Source organism: Pristis pectinata, chromosome 31 (genome assembly GCF_009764475.1).
Source record: "Pristis pectinata isolate sPriPec2 chromosome 31, sPriPec2.1.pri, whole genome shotgun sequence".
NCBI lineage: Eukaryota > Metazoa > Chordata > Chondrichthyes > Rhinopristiformes > Pristidae > Pristis > Pristis pectinata.
The window spans coordinates 5,288,582-5,307,306 of record NC_067435.1 but is presented as its reverse complement, the minus strand read 5'-3'; the positions used below and the strand labels follow the sequence as shown (position 1 = coordinate 5,307,306).

Sequence of the window (18,725 nt, the reverse complement as noted above, 5' to 3'; positions counted from 1 at the left end):
TGGGCAGGTTGGACTCTGGGTGAAGGCCATGGGTTTATCTACAAGGAGTAGCTCATCAGGCAGGGAGTCAACACCAACAACATCTGAAGTTATGAGAGGCCATGGGAGCATGAAGAGGTAGGAGAGGGAGATCAGTAACTCACAGCCGTTGATTGAACTTCGTTGGTAGTAGGATTAGAGGTGAATTAGGTAAACAAAAATGAGTTCCCTCAACCGGGGGCAGGGGTTTAGAACAGAGAGGGAGGTGGAGGCGGAAATTCTCCTTGTGCCCCTGAGCACGGGCTACAGAGAAGGATGGGTACCCAGTAACAAGCTTATTCCAGAACATGGGAGAATGAGGGGCGACCTTACAGAAGTGTTTAAAATGGTGAGAGGCAGAGATAAGGTGGACGGTAACAGTCTTTCCCCCAGGCTAGGGGAGCCCAAAACTAGGGGGCATAGGTTCAGGGTGAGAGGGGACCTGAGGGGCAACTTTTTCACGCAGAGGGTGGTGAGTATATGGAACGAGCTGCCAGAGGAAGTGGGTGAGGCAGGTACAATAGTATATTTCAAGAAGCACTTGGATAGGTACATGGAGGGCGGGGCTTAGAGGGATATGGGCCAAATGCAGGAAATTGGAACTAGCTGGGTGGGCACCATGGTTGGCATGGACTGGTTGGGCCGAAGGGCCTGTATCCGTGCTGCATTGCTCTTTGTGTCTTCCTGCATGTGACTACATCTGTGTGTCTGTGGACATTAGTGAGTAGCACCAAAGGAATCCCATTGCCTTGGACAGAACCTCCCATTTGGTGCTAGGTCCCAGCGAACACAATGTCATAGACACTCAGAGCCCCGGCTCTCTCAGACGCTGTGTCCAAGGGCGTTACGAATGATGGGCGGAGGAACTGTAGACAGCACAAGACTTTCCCGGAAGAGGTCAGCCCCACCTCTGGAGAGGCCCCTATCACAAAATGTCCTGTGCCTCGGTCAACATCAGGCACACAGGGCCAGGGTCGTGTTCGTTGGTAGGTGGTCCACGCTGGATGGGATGGAGGGGTCTCCACTCTTCCTGGAGTCTGTGCCCCTCCAGCGATCGGTCCTCTAGGTCAGGAAGAGTTTGAGCATTGCCCAGCAGTGAGGCAGAGTCAGCGGGAAGTCCACACGAGCCAAGCCAAGATGGCAGAACGCACAACAACAGCTCGGTACTGGGTGCCCATCCTCCACAGCTGGGACGTGTGGCTGAGTTCTGTTAGGATAATGGAACGCATCGCCCTTCACCGAGGTTTCCACACAACCTCCCTCCCGCGGGCCTCCTCATCCCCGAAAACCACCCCACCCCACCCTCCCCCTTCCCCCCCCACACACCCCTCCCAAGTGGCTTGTGGCTCTGTGTCTCCGTCCGACCCAGGCGCTGCACCCCCCTATCCGCTCTCCTCGGTGGGAGTTGGGGGAGAGGGGGTTGTGTGGTCACCGTGGGAGGTTGTCCGTGTGCGGCGGGGCCGGGGGTGGGGACTGGGTAGTTCACATGTGCCTCTTCATGTGGAGAGCCAGGTGGTCCGACCGGGAGAAAGCCCTCTCACACAGGTGGCACTGGAAGGGTCGGTGGCCCGTGTGTTTCCGGTAATGGCGGGTTAACTCATCGGAGCGGGCAAACTTCCAGCCACAGCCTTCCCAGGTACAGTGATACGGCTTCTCTCCTGCAATGGGAAGCACACGATGTGTTAATGAGAACGTCCTTTCTCCATAACCCCCCGTCCCTCAAATCTCCTGGACACCCTGACCATAAACCTGGTTCAAGAAGGCAACATCCATCATCAAGGATCCCCACCATCTGGGCCATACCATCTTCTTGCAGCTCCCATCGGGCAGGAGGTACAGAAGCCTGAAGTCCCACACCACAGACCTACTTCCCTTCAACCATTTGGTTCTTGAACCGACTGGCAAAACCCTAATCACCACTACAGTTTGGCAACACTATGACCACTCTGATCACTTTGCACTGAAATGGACTTGGGTTTTTTGTTGTTCCAACTGTGTTTTTTTCTTGTAAAAATCGTGTATAATTTATGTCTATGTATGCTTTTCTTGTGAAGGCTGCTTATCTGATGCTATGTGCCTGTGATGCTGCTGTTAGTTTTCCGTTGCACCAATGCACACACGGACTTGTGTACGTGACAATAAACTCGACTTTGACTTTGGTTCCCCAGCAACAAACAATCTGCTGGAGGGACTCAGTGGGTCGAGCAGCATCTGTGGGGGGAGGGGTGGTGGTGGGAATGAACTGTCCATATTTCGGGTCAAAACCCTGCACCAGGACATTTCCAATGATGGGCAGACGTCCTGATGCGGGATTTCAACCTGAAACGTCGATAATTCCTTCCCCTCCTTCGCAGATGCTGCTCGACCTGTTAAGTTCCTCCAGCAGATTGTTTGTTGCAATAAAAACAACACTTGTTCTTTTTCTCATTTCTAGTTATTGCAACATAGAAAGTTTTCAGCATCTGCAGTCTCTTGTGTCTCCGGTCTGGTTCCTCAGCCTGAACAAGGCAGAAGGATCAGACAACGCCTTGCACAGTTGAATAGCAAACTGGCAGGAAGTGACTTGAGGTGTTTAGTTTAGTTAGTTTAGTTTATTACCATTGTCATGAGTACAGACGTACAGGGAAACACTTTTTGTTTGTGTGTCATGCAGGCAGATCAGAGAAAGTGCAGTGCGGGTAGACAAACAAAGTGCAAGGGCCACGATGAGGTAGATTGGGAGACCAAGAGTTCATCTTTAGCAAATGAGAAGTCCTTTCAAGAGTGTGATGACAGCAGGATAGAAGCTGTCCTTGAGCCTGGTGTTATGTGTTCTGAGCCTTTTGTACCTTTTGCCCGACGGGAGAGGGGAGGAGAGAGAATGTCCAGGGTGGGAGGGGTCCTTGATTACTGGCTGCTTTCCTGAGGCAGCGGAAAGTGAAGGAGGTCTCTGCTCAACCAGGGAGGAGACGCAAGGATTGAGTTACTAGAACATAGAACAATACAGCACAGAACAGGCCCTTCCAACATAGCTAATCCCTCCTATCTACAGAATGCCCATACTCCTCTATTTTCCTCTCATTCATGTGCCCATCCAAGCCCCTTTTAAAAGCCCCCAATGAATTTCCCTCCACCACCCTATCAGGCAACGCATTCCAGGCATCCATCACTCTCTCAGCAAAAAAAACGTACCCCTCACATCTGTTCTGAACCTACCCCCTCTCACCTTAAATGCATGCCCTCTGGTATTAGATCGCTCAATAATGGGAAAAAAATATTGCTTGTCCACCCTATCTATGCCCCTCATAATTTTATACACTTCCAACAGATCACCCCTCAGCCCCCACCGCTCCAGAGAGAAGAGACCAAGTTTGCCCAGCCTCTCCTGATAGCACATGCCCTCTAGTCCAGGCAGCATCCTGGTAAACCACCTCTGCACCCTCTCTAAAGCTTCGACATCCCATAGTGAGGTGACCAGGACTGCACGCAATACTCTAAATGCCATCCAACCAGAGATCTATAGAGATGCATCATAACTGTGGAAAATAAACTCAGTTTAGCTGCTCTCACCTCCCGGGTATTCCGTGTACCATCTCAATACTTTCTACCAACACTCATGGTGCAGTATCAATGATCTGCTCAGAACATTGTAAACCACGGCAGATGGGGTATTTTGGTCATGACACAACTGGGATAGATCATCGCTAGGAAATCTCTCCCCAGAAGGCTGTGGATGGTGGGGCAGCCAGAATGTTTAAAGTTGAGAGTAAAAGACCCGGATTCAATCCTGACCTCGGGTGCTGTGTGTGTGTGTGGAGTTTGTACGTTCTCCCTGTGACTGCGCGGGTTTCCTGCAGGCGCTCCGGTTTCCTCCCACATCCCAAAAACGTGCTGGTTATTGGGTTAGAGTCCTGGAGCCATGGAGAGATACATTACAGAGGACCTTCAGCCCATCGAGCCTGTGCCAACCATCAACCACCCATTTACACCAATCCTACGTTAATCCCAGATTCCCATCAATTTGCCCCAGGTTCCACCACTCACCTTGGGTCAATCTACAGTGGCCAATTAACCTGAAACTGCCTCAAATTGCCCCTGGTGTGTAGGTGAGGGGTAGAATCTGGATGAAAATGTGGGGAGAATATAATTTGGGATTAATGTGGGATTAGTGTAAATGGGTGTTGATGGTCAGAATGGATTCAGTGGGCTGTAGGGCCTGTTTCCATGCTGTACATCTCTGTGACTCTCTAACAGGTATCACATGGGTTCAGGCAGCAAAGGCCACTCAGCCTGACCAGTCCATGCTGGCACTAATTCTTCTCTCACCTTCTTCTTCCGCCTTGCCCAGCCTCCCCCAGAATGTATCTGTACTGTTCACCTCTACCACTCACCGACCTCGTTCACCCCACCCTGCAGGTAATGAGTGTCCTCTGAATTGCCCATTGGATTTCTTGGTGACAACCACATGTTGCCGACCTCCAGTTGTGTTCTTCTTCACAAGTGGAAATATTGTCCTTTATCTAGTCCCTCAAAACCCCTCATCATTTTGAGGATCTCTATAAGGTCACACCTGAGCCCAATTTTAGATCTGGTCATAAATTTTCCCTGTACTTTCTCCAGTGCATCTACGTTGTAATATAGTGAGCAAAACTGCATGCACATCTCCTGTTGCAGTCTAAGCAAAGTTCCATACTGGGTTGCAACAAACAATCTGCTGGAGGAACTCAGAGGGTCATGCAGCATCTGTGCTGGGAAATGGTCCTGATGCAGGGTTTCGACCCGAAACGGCGACAATTTCTTTCTTCCCACAGATGCTGCTCGAGCCGCTGAGTTCCTCCAGCAGGTTGGTTGTTGCTCAGACCCCAGCATCTGCCATCTCTGGTGTCGCCATTCCATACATTCCCTCCTTTTCAGTTCCATCTCGCTTCAAATAAACTCCAGTGCTCGCCTCTGGTACCAGAGGCCATGCTCACCTCTTCTCCCCCCTCCCATCGGGCAGAAGATACAAAAGCCTAAGAGCACGTACCACCAGGCTCAAAGACAGCTTCTATCCCACAGTTGTCAGACTCTTGAATGGACCTCACACACGCTAAAAGATGAACTCTTGCACTCTTGATCTCCCATTCTACCTCATCATGACTCATGCACTTTATTTGTCTGCCTGCACTGCACTTTCTCTGTAACTGTAACACTATATTCTTCATTCTGTTTTCTTTTTACTACCTTGATGTACTTATTATGGAATGAACAGTCTGGATGGCACGTAAAGCAAAAGCTTTTCACTGTATCTCAGTGCATGTGACAGTAATAAGCCAACCCTACAATGCTACTACTATGTGAGTGACGCACTTGTGTTCCTGGACCCCTTTGTTCCTTTTCCCCCATCTAGACTCACTCCTTCCAGAAGTGACCGCTCTATGTCCTAGCAGAATGCACCAACTCCCAGTTATCTTTGTTAAACTTCATCTGCCAATTATTTGCTTTTTCAGCATTCTTTTTCACATCTTCCTGTAGCTTCTTGTTGAGGTTGACTCTTCCCCAAGTTGGTATCATCTGCAAATTTAGAAATTATATGTTTGATTCCAGAGTACAAATGTAAACTTTAAATAAATCAAAAGATAGGGATCAGGTCATTCTCTCTTCTCCCCTCTCCCATCAGGCAGAAGATACAGGAGCCTGAGGGCAAATACCACCAGGCTTAAGGACAGCTTCTATCCCACGGTGATAAGACTATTGAACGGTTCCCTTATACAATGAGATAGACTCTTGACCTCGCAATCTACCTTGTTATGATCTTGCACCTGATTGTCAAACTGCAATGCACTTCCCTGTAGCTGTGACACTTTACTCTGTATTCTGTTATTGTTTTTACCCTGTACTACCTCAAAGCACTGTATAATGAATTGACCTGTACAATTGGTATGCAAGACAAGTTTTTCCACTGTATCTCAGTACAAGTGACAATAATAAACTAATACTAATCCAAGTTAATGAAGTTATGGTGTGATTCAACTAAATGACATTACATCCCATCACCACTCTGGCACCCTATTCCATAACTTGAATCAGGATGTTGAGGGTTCAGATCGTACCCTAGAAACACCAAATTCAGCTTGTGCTCTGTAGTTTGGAGGGACCATCCCACTTTACTGGGACACTTTTGGATGTGATGTTACTTCCTTGAAATTGGAGACACAGGTAGGCAGGATGGTGAAGAAAGTATTTGGTAGGCTTGCCTTCATTGGTCAGGGTATTGAGTACAAGAGTTGGGACATCGTGTTACAGCTGTACAAGATGTTGGGGGAAGACCGCACTTGGAATCCTGTGCGCGGTTCTGGTCAACTGGGTACAGGAAGGATGTCATTAAACTGGAAAGGGTGCAGAAAAGATTCTTGAGAATGTTACCAGAACTGGAGGGCTTGAGCTATAAGGAGAGGCTGGATAGACTGGGGCTTTTTCTCCTGGAGCGTAGGAGGTTGAGGGGTGACCTTATAGAGGTTTATAAACTCATGAGCGGTGTAGGTAAGGTGAATGGTCACTGTCTTTTCCCCAGGGTAGGGGAGTCTAAAACTAGAAGGCATAGGTTTAAGGTGAGAGGGGGAAGATTTAAGAAGGACCCGAGGGGCAACTTTCCCCCCCCACACAGAGGGTGGTGGGTATATGGAACAAGCTGCCAGAGGTGTAGAGCCAGTTACAATTATAATGTTTAAAAGACACTTGGGTAGTTGCTTGGATAGGAAATGTTCAGAGGGATATGGGCCAAACACAGGCTAACGGTATGAACTCAAATATACAACTTCCTCAACATGGACAAGTAGGGCTGAAGGGCCTATTTCTGTACTTTATGACCCTAACCTTTCTGTAAAAGATTTTGCAGGTGTTAGTTAGAAGAATGAGGAAGTTGCCAATATTTATCCCTCAACCAGCATCATGGATCAATTAGCTAGTTAGTGTTCTTTGTGACCACGCGATGATTTGACTGACTGCCATGTTCCAAGTGGTGAAAGCACTGACAATTCTAAAGTGTTTCACGTGTTGGAGACAAGATGTGAATGGTTCTACCGAAACGCAAATCTTCCTGTCCTCAAAACCAGGCTCCGTCCTGTTGCATGGAGCTGTGTACAAGTCTCCAAGGGACACCACAAAGCTCTGTGCAGCCAACGTAAAGTGCTTTGTGGAAAAGGATGACATTCTAAGGCGTTGTTGCTTTGTAAATAGAATGTATTAATTTGATGCCACAATGATTGTAAAGAGAGACATTCACTGATTGTGTTGTATTCAGGGTCACAGAGTCAGAGTTATCAGCCCAACTGATCCATGCCGACCAGGATGTCCCATCCAAGCTCGTCCCATTTGCCAGCGTTTGGCCCATAACCTTCTAAACTTTTCCAAACCACATACCTGTCCAACTGTCTTTTGAAAGTTATTCTTGTACCTGCCTCAACCACTTCCTCTGGCAGCTCGTTCCACATAGATACCACCTTGCAAAAGTTGCCCCTTAGGTTTCTATTAAATCTCTCCCCTCTCACATTAAACCAATGCCCTCTAGATCTTATTCCCCAACCCTGGGAAAAAGACTGAGTGCATTCACCCGATCTATGCCCCTCATGATTTTATACACCTCCAATTTATACACAGCAATAGAACATTATTTTTATGAATAAAGTTTAAAATATATTTTTAAAAAGTCTCCAACAACTCAGACAATACTCACCTCTTGAAGATCACACACCAGAATTACATGACATTGCAATAATGTACACAAGTGGAGATTGTATTGACTAGAATGTAGGAGACTATAGGATGAGTTTAAGGGAATGTTGAAAGCTGCTGAACCTGTTCTAATGAAAGGTCATGGATCTGAAACATTGCCTTATGATGCTTCCTGACCTGCTGAGTGCTTCTAGCATTTTCTATTTTTATTTCAGATTTCTAGCACCTGAAGGTTTTTATTTTGGTTTTCAAGTGTCAGGAACTGAGCAGTCCTGGGACATGTTTGTGCTCAGATGGGAGAACCCTGCGCGGTTGGCTTCAGCTGGAGAGGGGATGCAACTCACTCCCTGTGAACCACTAACAACACAAGGCACTCACAGCATCTACAGAGACTGGTATCCGAGGTTCTGCTGGAGCAGAGAGAGCAGAGCTGTTCCTGAGGGATGGAGTGTCCAAGTGGGTGAAATCTAAAACTTAAGAAAACCAAAATAAAAATTGCCAAATATTGGAAATTTGAAATTACTCAGCAGGTCAGGCAGCATCTGTGGAGAGAGAATCAGAGTCAATGTCTCAGGTCAAAGGCCCTTTGTCAGTACTGGGAAAAAGATAAAAAGGTAATTTTAAAATGGCAGAGAAGGTAGTGGGAGGGATAAGTTATGGAAATTACAGACAAACAGAGTGAAAGCACAGCTACACTCGGTTTGGGAAGAATTCTCCACAAATGGGACACAAGAAACTGCAGATGCTGGAATCTGGAGCAATAAACTGTTGATTCTAAATTGACAGACTTTGATGATGGGATATGGGACTCCATGGAAACAGGTCACAGTTCAGCCATGAAGAAGGCGTTTCTTGGCCTTTATCAGTCAGGGAACTGAGAATTGGAGTTGGGATGTTAATTTGCAGTTGTACAAGATGTTGGTGAGGTCACACTTGGAGTGTTGCGTACAGTTTCAGTTACCCTGTTGTAGGAAAGACATCATTAAGCTGGAAAGAGTGTAAAGAAGATTTCCAAGAACGATGCCAGGACTTGAGGGCCTGAGTTGTAGGGAGAGGTTCGACAGGCTAGGGCTTTATTCCTTGCAGTGTAAGAGACTGAGGGTGACCCTACAGAGGCCATAGATAGGGTCAATGCATACAGTATTTTTCCCCAGGGAAAGGGGATGTAAAATGGGAGGGCATAGGTTTAAGGTGAGAGGAGAGAGATTTAATAGGAACCTGAGGGGCAACTTTTTCCACACAGAGGGTGGTCCATATATGGAATGAGCTGCCAGAGGAAGAGGTTGAGGCAGGTACAATAACAACATTTAAAAGACAGTTGGACAGGTACATGGATAGGAAAGGTTTAGAGGGATATGGGCCAAGCCTGGGCAAATGGGACTCTCTTAGATGGGCATCTTGGTCAGCATGGACAAGTTGGGCCGAAGGGCCTGCTTCCATGCTGCATGACTGTATGTCCTCTCGGGACAGTGGCACAGAGACTGAGTGACCTCCTCCAGCTCCTCCGTGGCAGTGAGAGCTCGGGGCTGTTACTCGGGTTGATGAGGACGGCATGGCTCCTTCAGTGAAAGGCGGATCCAGAGCATGGCAGTGGGATGTCATTGGGAAGACTTTGGTCACTCAAAGTGTCACCCGACAGGAGGATTGATAGGAAGTTCTGGCACTCCCCGACACACGTCCCCACTCACACTGGAGACGTTGGACTACCCTTCCCCACCATATACAGAGGGAAACAGTTTGTCCAGGAGGATTTTCAGAGCGCCTCCTGATGGGGAGCTGGACAAGTGTGGTTTTCAGTTGCACAGACAGGGAGCCAGGTGACCAGGGGAAGCCAGCATGGAGTCAGCTGGGCTGTAGATAGGGAGACCGTGTTGGTCTCACCCTCTTCCCCCCCCACCCAATAAGAGAAGAGAAACCAATGTGGGGGAAGGTTCTGCCTAACACCACACCCCACCACTTCCCTCTCCCCAGCGACTCATTCAGAAACAAAGCAGGCACTGGTGGGATCGACATAAGTTGGCAGCGCCCAGGGTTTCAGCCTTGTTCCACCAAGCAGAGCGGAAAATCATCACAGATTAATCATAGGATTGTGCAAGGCCATAGAGTAATACGGCACAGAAACAGGCCCTTTGGCCCAACCCGTCCATGCCAACCAAGATGCCCAACTAAGCTCCTCCCAATTGCTCACGTTTGGCCCATCTCTCTAAAGCCCTATCAATGTAATTGTCCAAATGTCTTGACTGTTGTTATTGTACCTGCCTCAACCACTCCCTCTGGCAGCTCGTCCCATAGATGACCCATCCCGTGTGAAGAAGTTTCCTCTCAAGCCCCTTTTAAATCTTTCCCCTTTCACCTTAAACGTGTGCCCTCTAGTTCTTGATTCCCCAACACTGTGTTCATCCTCTCTCTGCCCCCTCATGATTTTACACCCCTCTGTAAGGTCACTCCTCAAAAGTGCAGCCTGACCAATTAGATCAATAAGATCAGCCATGAGCAATTCAAGGGGGCAAATGGCCTTCTCCTGCTCCTATGTTCTTCATGTAGATACAACATCTTGTTTTCTCTGACCCAGCTGCTGTGGTAATCCAGGGCACTGTGTGCATGGCACTGCCTCCTGGTGGTGTATATGAATGAATTCCTGTCTCAACACTCATCTCCCTTCAAGCAAGACCCACCTCACCCCAACACCCACCCCGTCTATTGGTTAACATCAGTCAGATGGACATTGGTGACAGAGAAGCAAGTTTACATCACGGCTTGGTACGGCAACTGCTCTGCCTGCGACCGCAAGAAACTGCAGAGTTGTGGACACAGCCCAGCGCATCACGGAAACGAGCCTCCCCTCCATCGACTCTGTCTACACTTCTCGCTGCCTCGGTAAAGCAGCCAACGCAATCAAAGACCCCACACACCCCGGATATTCTCTCTTCTCCCCCCTGCCATCGGGCAGAAGATAAAAAAAAACAAAGCACAAACCACCAGGCTCAAGGACAGTTTCTATCTGCTGTTATAAGACTATCGAACGGTCCCCTAGTATACTAAGATGGACTTTTGCCGTCACAATCTACCTCGGTATGGTCTTGCACCTTATTGTCTACCTGCACTGCACTTTCTCTGTAACCGTAACGCTTTATTCTGCATTCTGTTTTCCCTTGTACTACCTCAATGCACTGACGTGATGAATTGATTTGTATGGATGGCATGCAAAATAAGTTTTTCACTGTACCTCAGTACATGTGACAATAATAAACCAATTTATCAATTAACTTGCATTTCTATAGCAATTTTTAACATGCTTAAAACATCCCCAGATGTTCCACCCTGGAGTAATCCTGTATAATTGACCACCAAGCCACAGCAGAAGATCTTAGGGATACAAATAGAAACAACTCGACAGGGACAGAGTTAACCGATCATGAATTTTCATCGGAACTAGGAAAAGTTAGTGGTTACAGGGAGACACAAGAGACTGCAGATGCTAGAATCCAGAGCACAAAAACTGTTGGAGGAACTCAGCGGGTCAGGCAGCATCTGTGGGAGGGAAACAGACAGTCGACGTTTCAGGTTGAGACCCGTCATCAGGACTGGAGGAGTACAGGGGAGATAGCTGGTATAAAGAGGTGAGGGGAAGGGGTGGAGCAAGAGCTGGCAGGTGATAGGTGGATCCAGGTGAGGAGGGGAGATAGGCAGATGGAGGGAGGGAGGGGTGGAATTAGTGACAGAGGCTGGGAGGTGAGAGGTGGAGGTGACAGAGGGCTGCAGATGGTGGGATCTGATCGGAGAGGAAGGTGGGGCGTGGAACCAAGGGAGGGAGGTGTGGAGGGGAGAGGGGACCCAGTGGGAGGGGTGTGTGTGTGTGTGTGTGTGTGTGTGTGTGTGTGTGTGTGTGTGTGTGTGAGAGAGAGAGTGATGGGCAGATGAAGTTGGTGGGGGAAGGGGAAAGAAACAGGTTGATGATGGGGCTGTGGGGGGTGGTGGTCGGGGTGTTGCAGTGTGTGTCAGATGAACTGAGTAGATCAGGAGGAGAGAGTTGGTGGTAAACTGTGCTAAGTTGCAGGAGGAGGAAAGGACACATGGGAAGGCCTGTGATAGGCCAGGGACAAGGAGGGACTAAAGGACAAGGATGATGGTGGGGTAGTGGGAGGAGAACAGAAACAAAATAAGACTAGACCAAGGATGTGTATCTGGGAGGAGGAGCATTCTCTGAAACTGGCAGCGGTGGAAAACCAAAACAAAATGGAATATTAAGACAAGTCGACACATTTGGTCACACAGTCATGGAGATACACAGCATGGAAACAGGCCCTTCAGCCCATCGAGTCCATACCATCAAGCACCCTTTCACACCAACCCTACACTAATCCCATTTTTTTAATTCTCCCCACATTCCCATCAACACCACCCCCACCCCCCCCACACCCCACTTCCCCCCCCCCACACCCCACCTCCACCACCCCCCCCCCCAAGATTCTACCCATCTACACAGGGAAACTTACAGTAGCCAATTAACCTCCCGACCCACACTGTCACAGGGAGAGCATGCAAACTCCACACAGACAGCACCGGAGGGCAGGGTGGAGCCCGGGTCTCTGGCAGTGACTGTGCTAGCTGCGTCACCATGCCACCCCTTGAGATCAGAGGTAGGCTCTAAAGACTGACATTAAGGAGGGCGAGGCAGCTGGCTCAGTGAAGGGCGTTCCAGAGTGTGGGTGGAGGACAGCTGCCTGCAGCCATTGACTGGAAGCCAGGAGGCTGGAAATGGAGCAGGGTGGAGATCTGCTAGAGTTGTTGGACTGGAGGAGCTGGTTGTTTCAGACCAGGGGCGGAGGCAGCCCATGGAGAGATCTGGAGCTGAATTTTAAAACTGCTATCACACAGGAGGCCATTCAGCCCATTGAGTCTGGACTAGTTCCTAGCAGAGTAAACCCATTAATCGCATTCCCCTTGTTCTTTCCCCTTCCCGTCCTCCCGCCAGTGCCCTCAGGTCCTGTCTCCACCACCACCTCCACAGGCAGACAGTACCACTTCAGTTAGAAAGAGACAGCATGGAAACAGGCCCTTCGGCCCTCTGTCTGGGCCGAACATTGACTGCCCGGTTATGGTAATCCGACGCTAATCCAATTTTATTCTCCCCACACTCTCACCAACTCTGTCCAGATCCAACCACTCACCTATGCTGGACCATTTGCAGCAGTCAATTAACCCACCAACCCGCACATCTTTAGGGATGTGGGAGGAAACCGGAGCATCCCAGGGGGAACGTGCAAACTCCACACAGACAGCACTCGAGGTCAGGATTGAACCCAGGTCTCTGGTGCAGTGAAACAGCAGCTCTACCAGCTGAGCCACTGTGCAAACACAGCATCAACACTGTCTGAGTAAGGCCTTTCCCCTCAGACCCTCTACAGACCCAAATTTTAAATCTGCTCCCCTTGGCCCTTGACCATCTCCGTTTGTTCCTCCTCTCTACACCATCAGATCTCCTCCCAGCCTCCATCTCTCCCAGGAGAACAACCAGTCTATCCACGGAGCTGAAATCCCTTCCCGCTGGGACCAGTTCATCCAATGGTTTTTTGTGGATGTTCACCAAGTACAAACTGGTTGCTGCAATCCCTGCACAATGTTCAAAGATGCTGCCCGTTGTGTTTTAGGGGTGTCAGGGTATCAGAGCATCGTACAGCACAGAAACAGGCCCACCAGGTTCAGCCAACCGTTCAGCCCATCAACACTAATTCCATCTACCCGCACTTGGAGCGCCGTGTACCGTTTCGGTCACCCTGTTATCGGAAAGACGTGGTTAAACTGGAAAGAGTGCAGAGAAGATCTACAAGGATGTTGCCAGGACTTGAGAGCCTGAGTTATAGGGAGAGGTTGGCCAGGCTTGGTCTTTATTCCTTGGAATGTAGGAGAATGAGGGGTGACCTTAAAAGTATGAGAGGCAGAGATAAGGCGGACGGTGACAGTCTTTTCCCCAGGGTAGGGGAGTCCAAAACTAGAGGGCATAGGTTTAGGGTGAGAGGGGAAAGATTTAAAAGGGCCCCGAAGGACAACTTTTTCCATGCAGACGGAACAAGCTGCCAGAGGAAGTGGTTGAGGTACAATAGTATCAAAGAAGCACTTGGATGGGTACATGGAGGGGTGGGGCTTGGAGGGATATGGGCTGAACGCAGGAAATTGGGACTAACTGGGCGGGCACTGTGGTCGGCATGGACTGGTTGGGCCGAAGGGCCTGTATCCACACTGTATTGCTGTGACTCTGTTCGGTGCTTATCCTTCCATACCTTGCCTATTCAAGTGCTTGTGTAAATGCAGTAATTGTACCTGATTTCATCACCTCCTCTGACAGCACATTCCAGATATCATCCACTCTCTGGGTAAGAGATCTCAGCTCAGATCCCTTTTAAAGCTCCTTTCTCTCACCCTCAAACTATGCCCTCTTGTTTGCGTTACCCCTACCATGAGAAAAAGATTCTGACTGCCTACCCTATCTATGCCTCTCGTATCCAGCAATGCTCAAATCGCTGGAGGGACTCAGCGGGTCAGGCAGCATCTGTGGAGGGAAATGGATAGTCGATGATTGGGGTTGAGACCTTTCATCAATACAGTCATTCTTCAAGGTATGCCTCTCAGAAGGTCACCCTCTGCCTCCTTCACTCCAGAGAAAACTATCCTATCTTTCCCCATATCTAAAGTCCGCCAACCCATGACACATCCGGGTGAATCTCCTCTGCACCCCCTCCAATCCCAGATCACTTCACTCCCTTTGTGCATGGCCGGGCTCTCCCGGAAGCACAGTACCTGTGTGGGTGCGAAGGTGGGCCTTCAGGTGGGAACTCTTGGTGTAGACCTTCCCGCAGCCAGGATATTCGCAGTTGTGGGTGGCCGCTCTCTTCCGCGCCCAGGTCTTCCGAGTCCGCTTGTGCTTGGGCTCCTCGGGAGTGCCGGTCGGCAGTACGGAGCCAGCGAGGGGGGACGGTGTCGACGAGATGGTGGCGTGGCCAGGTAAGGGCCCCTTGTGGTTGGACGTGTAGAAGTGAATCTGCCCCTGGTAGTGGTGCAGAGGCTGCTGAGGGTAGTAGGAGGGATACCGGGAGAGCACGTGGTAATTGAGGGACCCCTGCTGCTGGAGGTGGGGCTGATGCCGATAATGCTCAGGTAGATGGTACTGAGATATGTGTTGGCTCCTGGGCTGGGTCCTCAGATCTCCAGGAGGGTAGAACTGGTGGGCAGGGTGGTTCCTCGGCATCAGGACAGGCCTGTGATCCGCCAGTGGACTGGCGCTGGAGGAGACTGAAGCCATGCGGCCTTGCTTCGGAATCCCGTGACCGGTTGCTATGGGTGAGCAGGTCACCGGTTTCTCCACCTGCGGGCCAGAAACTCCCTGGTCCACGCCTCCCAAGTTGGTGTAGGTCTTACTGTGAGGGTCTACACAACCCACCTGGTTGCCGGGTCCCAGTTGGCTGGTTTGGACATCAGCAGACAGGAGTTCAGCCACGAGGCTGGTGCCTGGTGTGTTCGAGTTATTCCAGTCCGTGGGCTGATGGGTTTCCCTCTTGAGTTTGCCACCGCTGCCCTCCGGCACCTGTGCCAGTGGGTAACCAGGAGCCATGAGTGTGCTGGCACCAGTTTCTGCACCAGAAAGGTCTGACAGGAGGAGATCGAGGTCCAAGAACGAGCTGAAGTCTTCGTCCTCCCGTTTGATTTGCTCAGGTGTGAGAAGCAGCCTGGGTCCATCTCCGACAGAGCTCTTGCTGCTGACAGAGTTCAGTTTTGTTGAATTGTCCTCGACTTCCCACCACTGAAACACAAAGGTCAAGACACTCAGTTTGGTTGCAATTCTCCTGCATCAGACCAAGTCCTGTTGGAACACCTGCTCTCAGTTCCCCAAGCTGCCAGTCCGTCTGGCCAAGCCCCTCCATGGTCCCATCACTCCCTTTCTCCTCCAGCCCTAGATAAAACTTGTGTCCATTCCCAATTTCCATCTCTCCACCACTGTCAGGTCAAGTCAAGCTGAGTTTATCGGCAAGTTCACAAGTGCAGTGAGGTACAGGTACAATGAAAAGTTTGCTTGCAGCAGCATCACAGGCACGTAGGCAAAGGCAACACACAGGACAATATATGTAAATTATACAAGGCAGTGAAGTGAGAGGGAAAAAAAAGGGAAAAGAAACAAGACCTTAGTGCCAGAAAGAGGCACAATCAGAGACAAGGCCATGGTAGTGCAAGAGGTGGTCTGTAGAGCTGAGGTAGGGTTAGAGTTGTGCAGGTAGGTCCAAGAGCTTGATGGTTGTAGGAAAATAGCTTCAGGCTTCTGTACCTCCCCCCTGACAGCCTTGCCTTCTGTTATTCAAGCTCCAACCCTTGGAACACCATCTCGAGACATCACTACCCCTCTTCCCTCTAAGACATCGACTGTGGCCAACGCTGGCAGCTTTGGATAACCCGAGCAACTCCTTTTTGAGCTGGGAGTCAGTTTTTGCCCAATCACTCTCACGTGAAGCAGACTTGAAATGTGTTACTACACAAAGATCTGTAAATACTCAGCAGGTCAGGCAGCATCTGTGGAGACAGAAACAGTTAATGTTTCACATCTGAGACCCTTCATTAGAGCAAATGATCCACACCACCTACCAACATATTCTGATAGTGTCTCGGACTTGAAACATTAACTCTGTTTCTCCCTCCACAGACACTACCTGACCAGCTGAGTGTTTCCAGAATCTTCCATTTTTGTTTCAGATTTCTGGCATCTGCAGTTTTTTTTTTAATTTTTGCAGCCCATAAACTGCTGTTCCCATCAAACAGGCAACAGTGGGAATGTCCGAAAAAGGAAGGGAATATGATTAGGAAATCCTGAGTGAATAAACATCGAAAGGGTCCAGCTATTTCAGACGGATACATCAGAGCTCAGCAACCGGAGGCACAGAGCTACAGAACCATGGAGAAATGCAGCACGGAAACAGGTCCTTCGGCCCACAGATTCTATGCTAACCATCAACCATCCATTTTATACTAACCCTACATTAATCCTAATTTTTATTCTCCCCAAGATTATATCAGTCACCCACACACTAGGGACAATTTACAGTGGCCAGTTACCGACCCTGACATCTTTGGGATGTTGGAAGAAACCAGAGCAGCAGGAGAAAACCCACACGATCACAGAGAGAATGTGCAAACTCCACACAGACAGCACCAGAGGTCAGGATTGAACCCAGATCTCTAGCGCTGTGATTAAGATTTCTTTATTAGTCACATATACGTCAAAACACATAGTGAAATGCATCTTTTGCGTAGAGTGTTCTGGGGGCAGCCCGCAAGTGTCACCACGCTTCCGGCGCCAATGTAGCATGCGCACAACTTCCTAACCTGTACACCTTTGGAATGTGGGGGGAAACCTGAGCACCCGGAGGAAACCCACGCAGACATGGGGAGAACGTACAAACTCCTTACAGGCAGTGGCTCTACCAGCTGTGTCACTATGCTGCCTGCACAACTCAGCGTTTGGGGGCTACAGACTCAGAGAAACAGGCTCAAGGGTCCCTGCTCAGAAACAACAACCAGGTAGCTCCACACCGTTGACCTGGTGTTGCAGAGTGGGTGATAAGCCAACCAGTACACCTTAAGATTTTCTTCGCTCATTCCCCTCAAGGTCAGAGGAACAGAAATCATGGCAATGTCTACAACATGGGGAGAGATAAAAAGAGGTAAGGAAGGGTAGAGGTGAAAGAGAAATGGGAGAATCACCCATCAGGTGAGACGTTGATCTTCAAGATGACCACTGTGGCTGGAGGGTGTGGGTGATGCCCACACAGAGGGTGGGCTTCAGCCCTGCACGGGGTCTATTAAACAGACCGAGTCTCCAGGGCTGAGGGGGTCCCACATATCCGAGAGGTTGGAGACCATGGAGCAATACACACAAAATGCTGGAGGAACTCAGCGGGTTGGGCAGCATCTGTGGAGGGAAATGAACATTCGAGGATTGGAGTCAAAACGCTTCTGAAATGTCAACTGTCCATTTCCCGCCATAGATGCTGCCTGACCCGCTGAGTTCCTCCAGCACTTTTGTGTTGCGCTCCAGATTGCCACACCTGCAGTCCCTTGCTGGCCATTGTTGGAGGGCACATCCTGGCTACAAACTGACCACAACTATCATCTATCTCTCACTCTTCAAGTATTGGACTGGCTACAAAGCTCTCCAGAACATCCCTGTGTTCATAAAACCTAGCCTAAAAACCCAAGCTGCCCTTCTTGTACCAAAGGCTGACGTAACCATCAAGATGAACCCACACTAAACCCAACATACATGGACCCCCCCTGTAACCAACAGGAGTCTAATGTCACATGAAGAGCAAGATCACAGAGAACCCAAATGCAGAACACCAGAACAAGACTGGAGTCAGGATGCTTCCTCAGTACCAAACACAGAATGACAAACAGAAGGAATTTTGCCTCAGGACTCTGAGACAGGGGTCCTGACACAGAAACAGGGTTTTCTTGGAGAAACCACAACTGCTCTAGCATTAACAGCTCTAAGCAGCCAGGAGACAAAGTACACCCAAATATAGACCAATAATCTGGCAACCAGTGTTTGTGAAACCAGGGTTCTTATACTAGTCTCCTGATGGAACTCAGGTGTGTGTCATTAGGCAAATAGCAGTTGCATGGAAACCATGTGCTGCTCAACAAGGCCCCACCAATGGGGATAAGGGGCAGAATCGAGAACCAGCTCTCGGAATCATGACATCTAAAGCCTCTCCTGATCCAAGATCTCCCGGGCAAGCAACTAAAAGTCAGCAGTGAATTGAGACCGAATTTAAAATAAAGTGAAATAAATGTTGGGATTTTTCCTTTTAACGCAAACATTCTGGAACCAAGGAAACAGTTTTATTATGAGTCATATGAAGACTAGTTTGATTGCTATCTCTTTCATAAACTTTGCTCCCTGTTGTAAACTATTATCCTGGGCTGATTTCCTCGCCCATTGCTTCACATGGACCGGAATTAGCACTCAA

The 18,725-nt window shown here is 49.3% G+C and overlaps 1 protein-coding gene across 1 annotated transcript in view; it reads right to left on the bottom strand.

Moving 5' to 3' along the window:
- Positions 1-1,343: 1,343 nt before the first annotated feature.
- LOC127584861 (uncharacterized) overlaps positions 1,344-18,725 on the bottom strand; it is a 148,940-nt gene continuing 131,558 nt past the window's right edge. Inside the window, exons 10-11 of the mRNA XM_052041829.1 lie at positions 14,509-15,508; positions 1,344-1,676 (exon numbers count right to left, since the gene is read on the bottom strand). Of these exons, the coding sequence (XP_051897789.1) occupies positions 1,501-1,676; positions 14,509-15,508 (1,176 nt within the window). The 3' untranslated portion in view covers positions 1,344-1,500. The remainder of the gene's footprint in view (positions 1,677-14,508; positions 15,509-18,725) is intronic.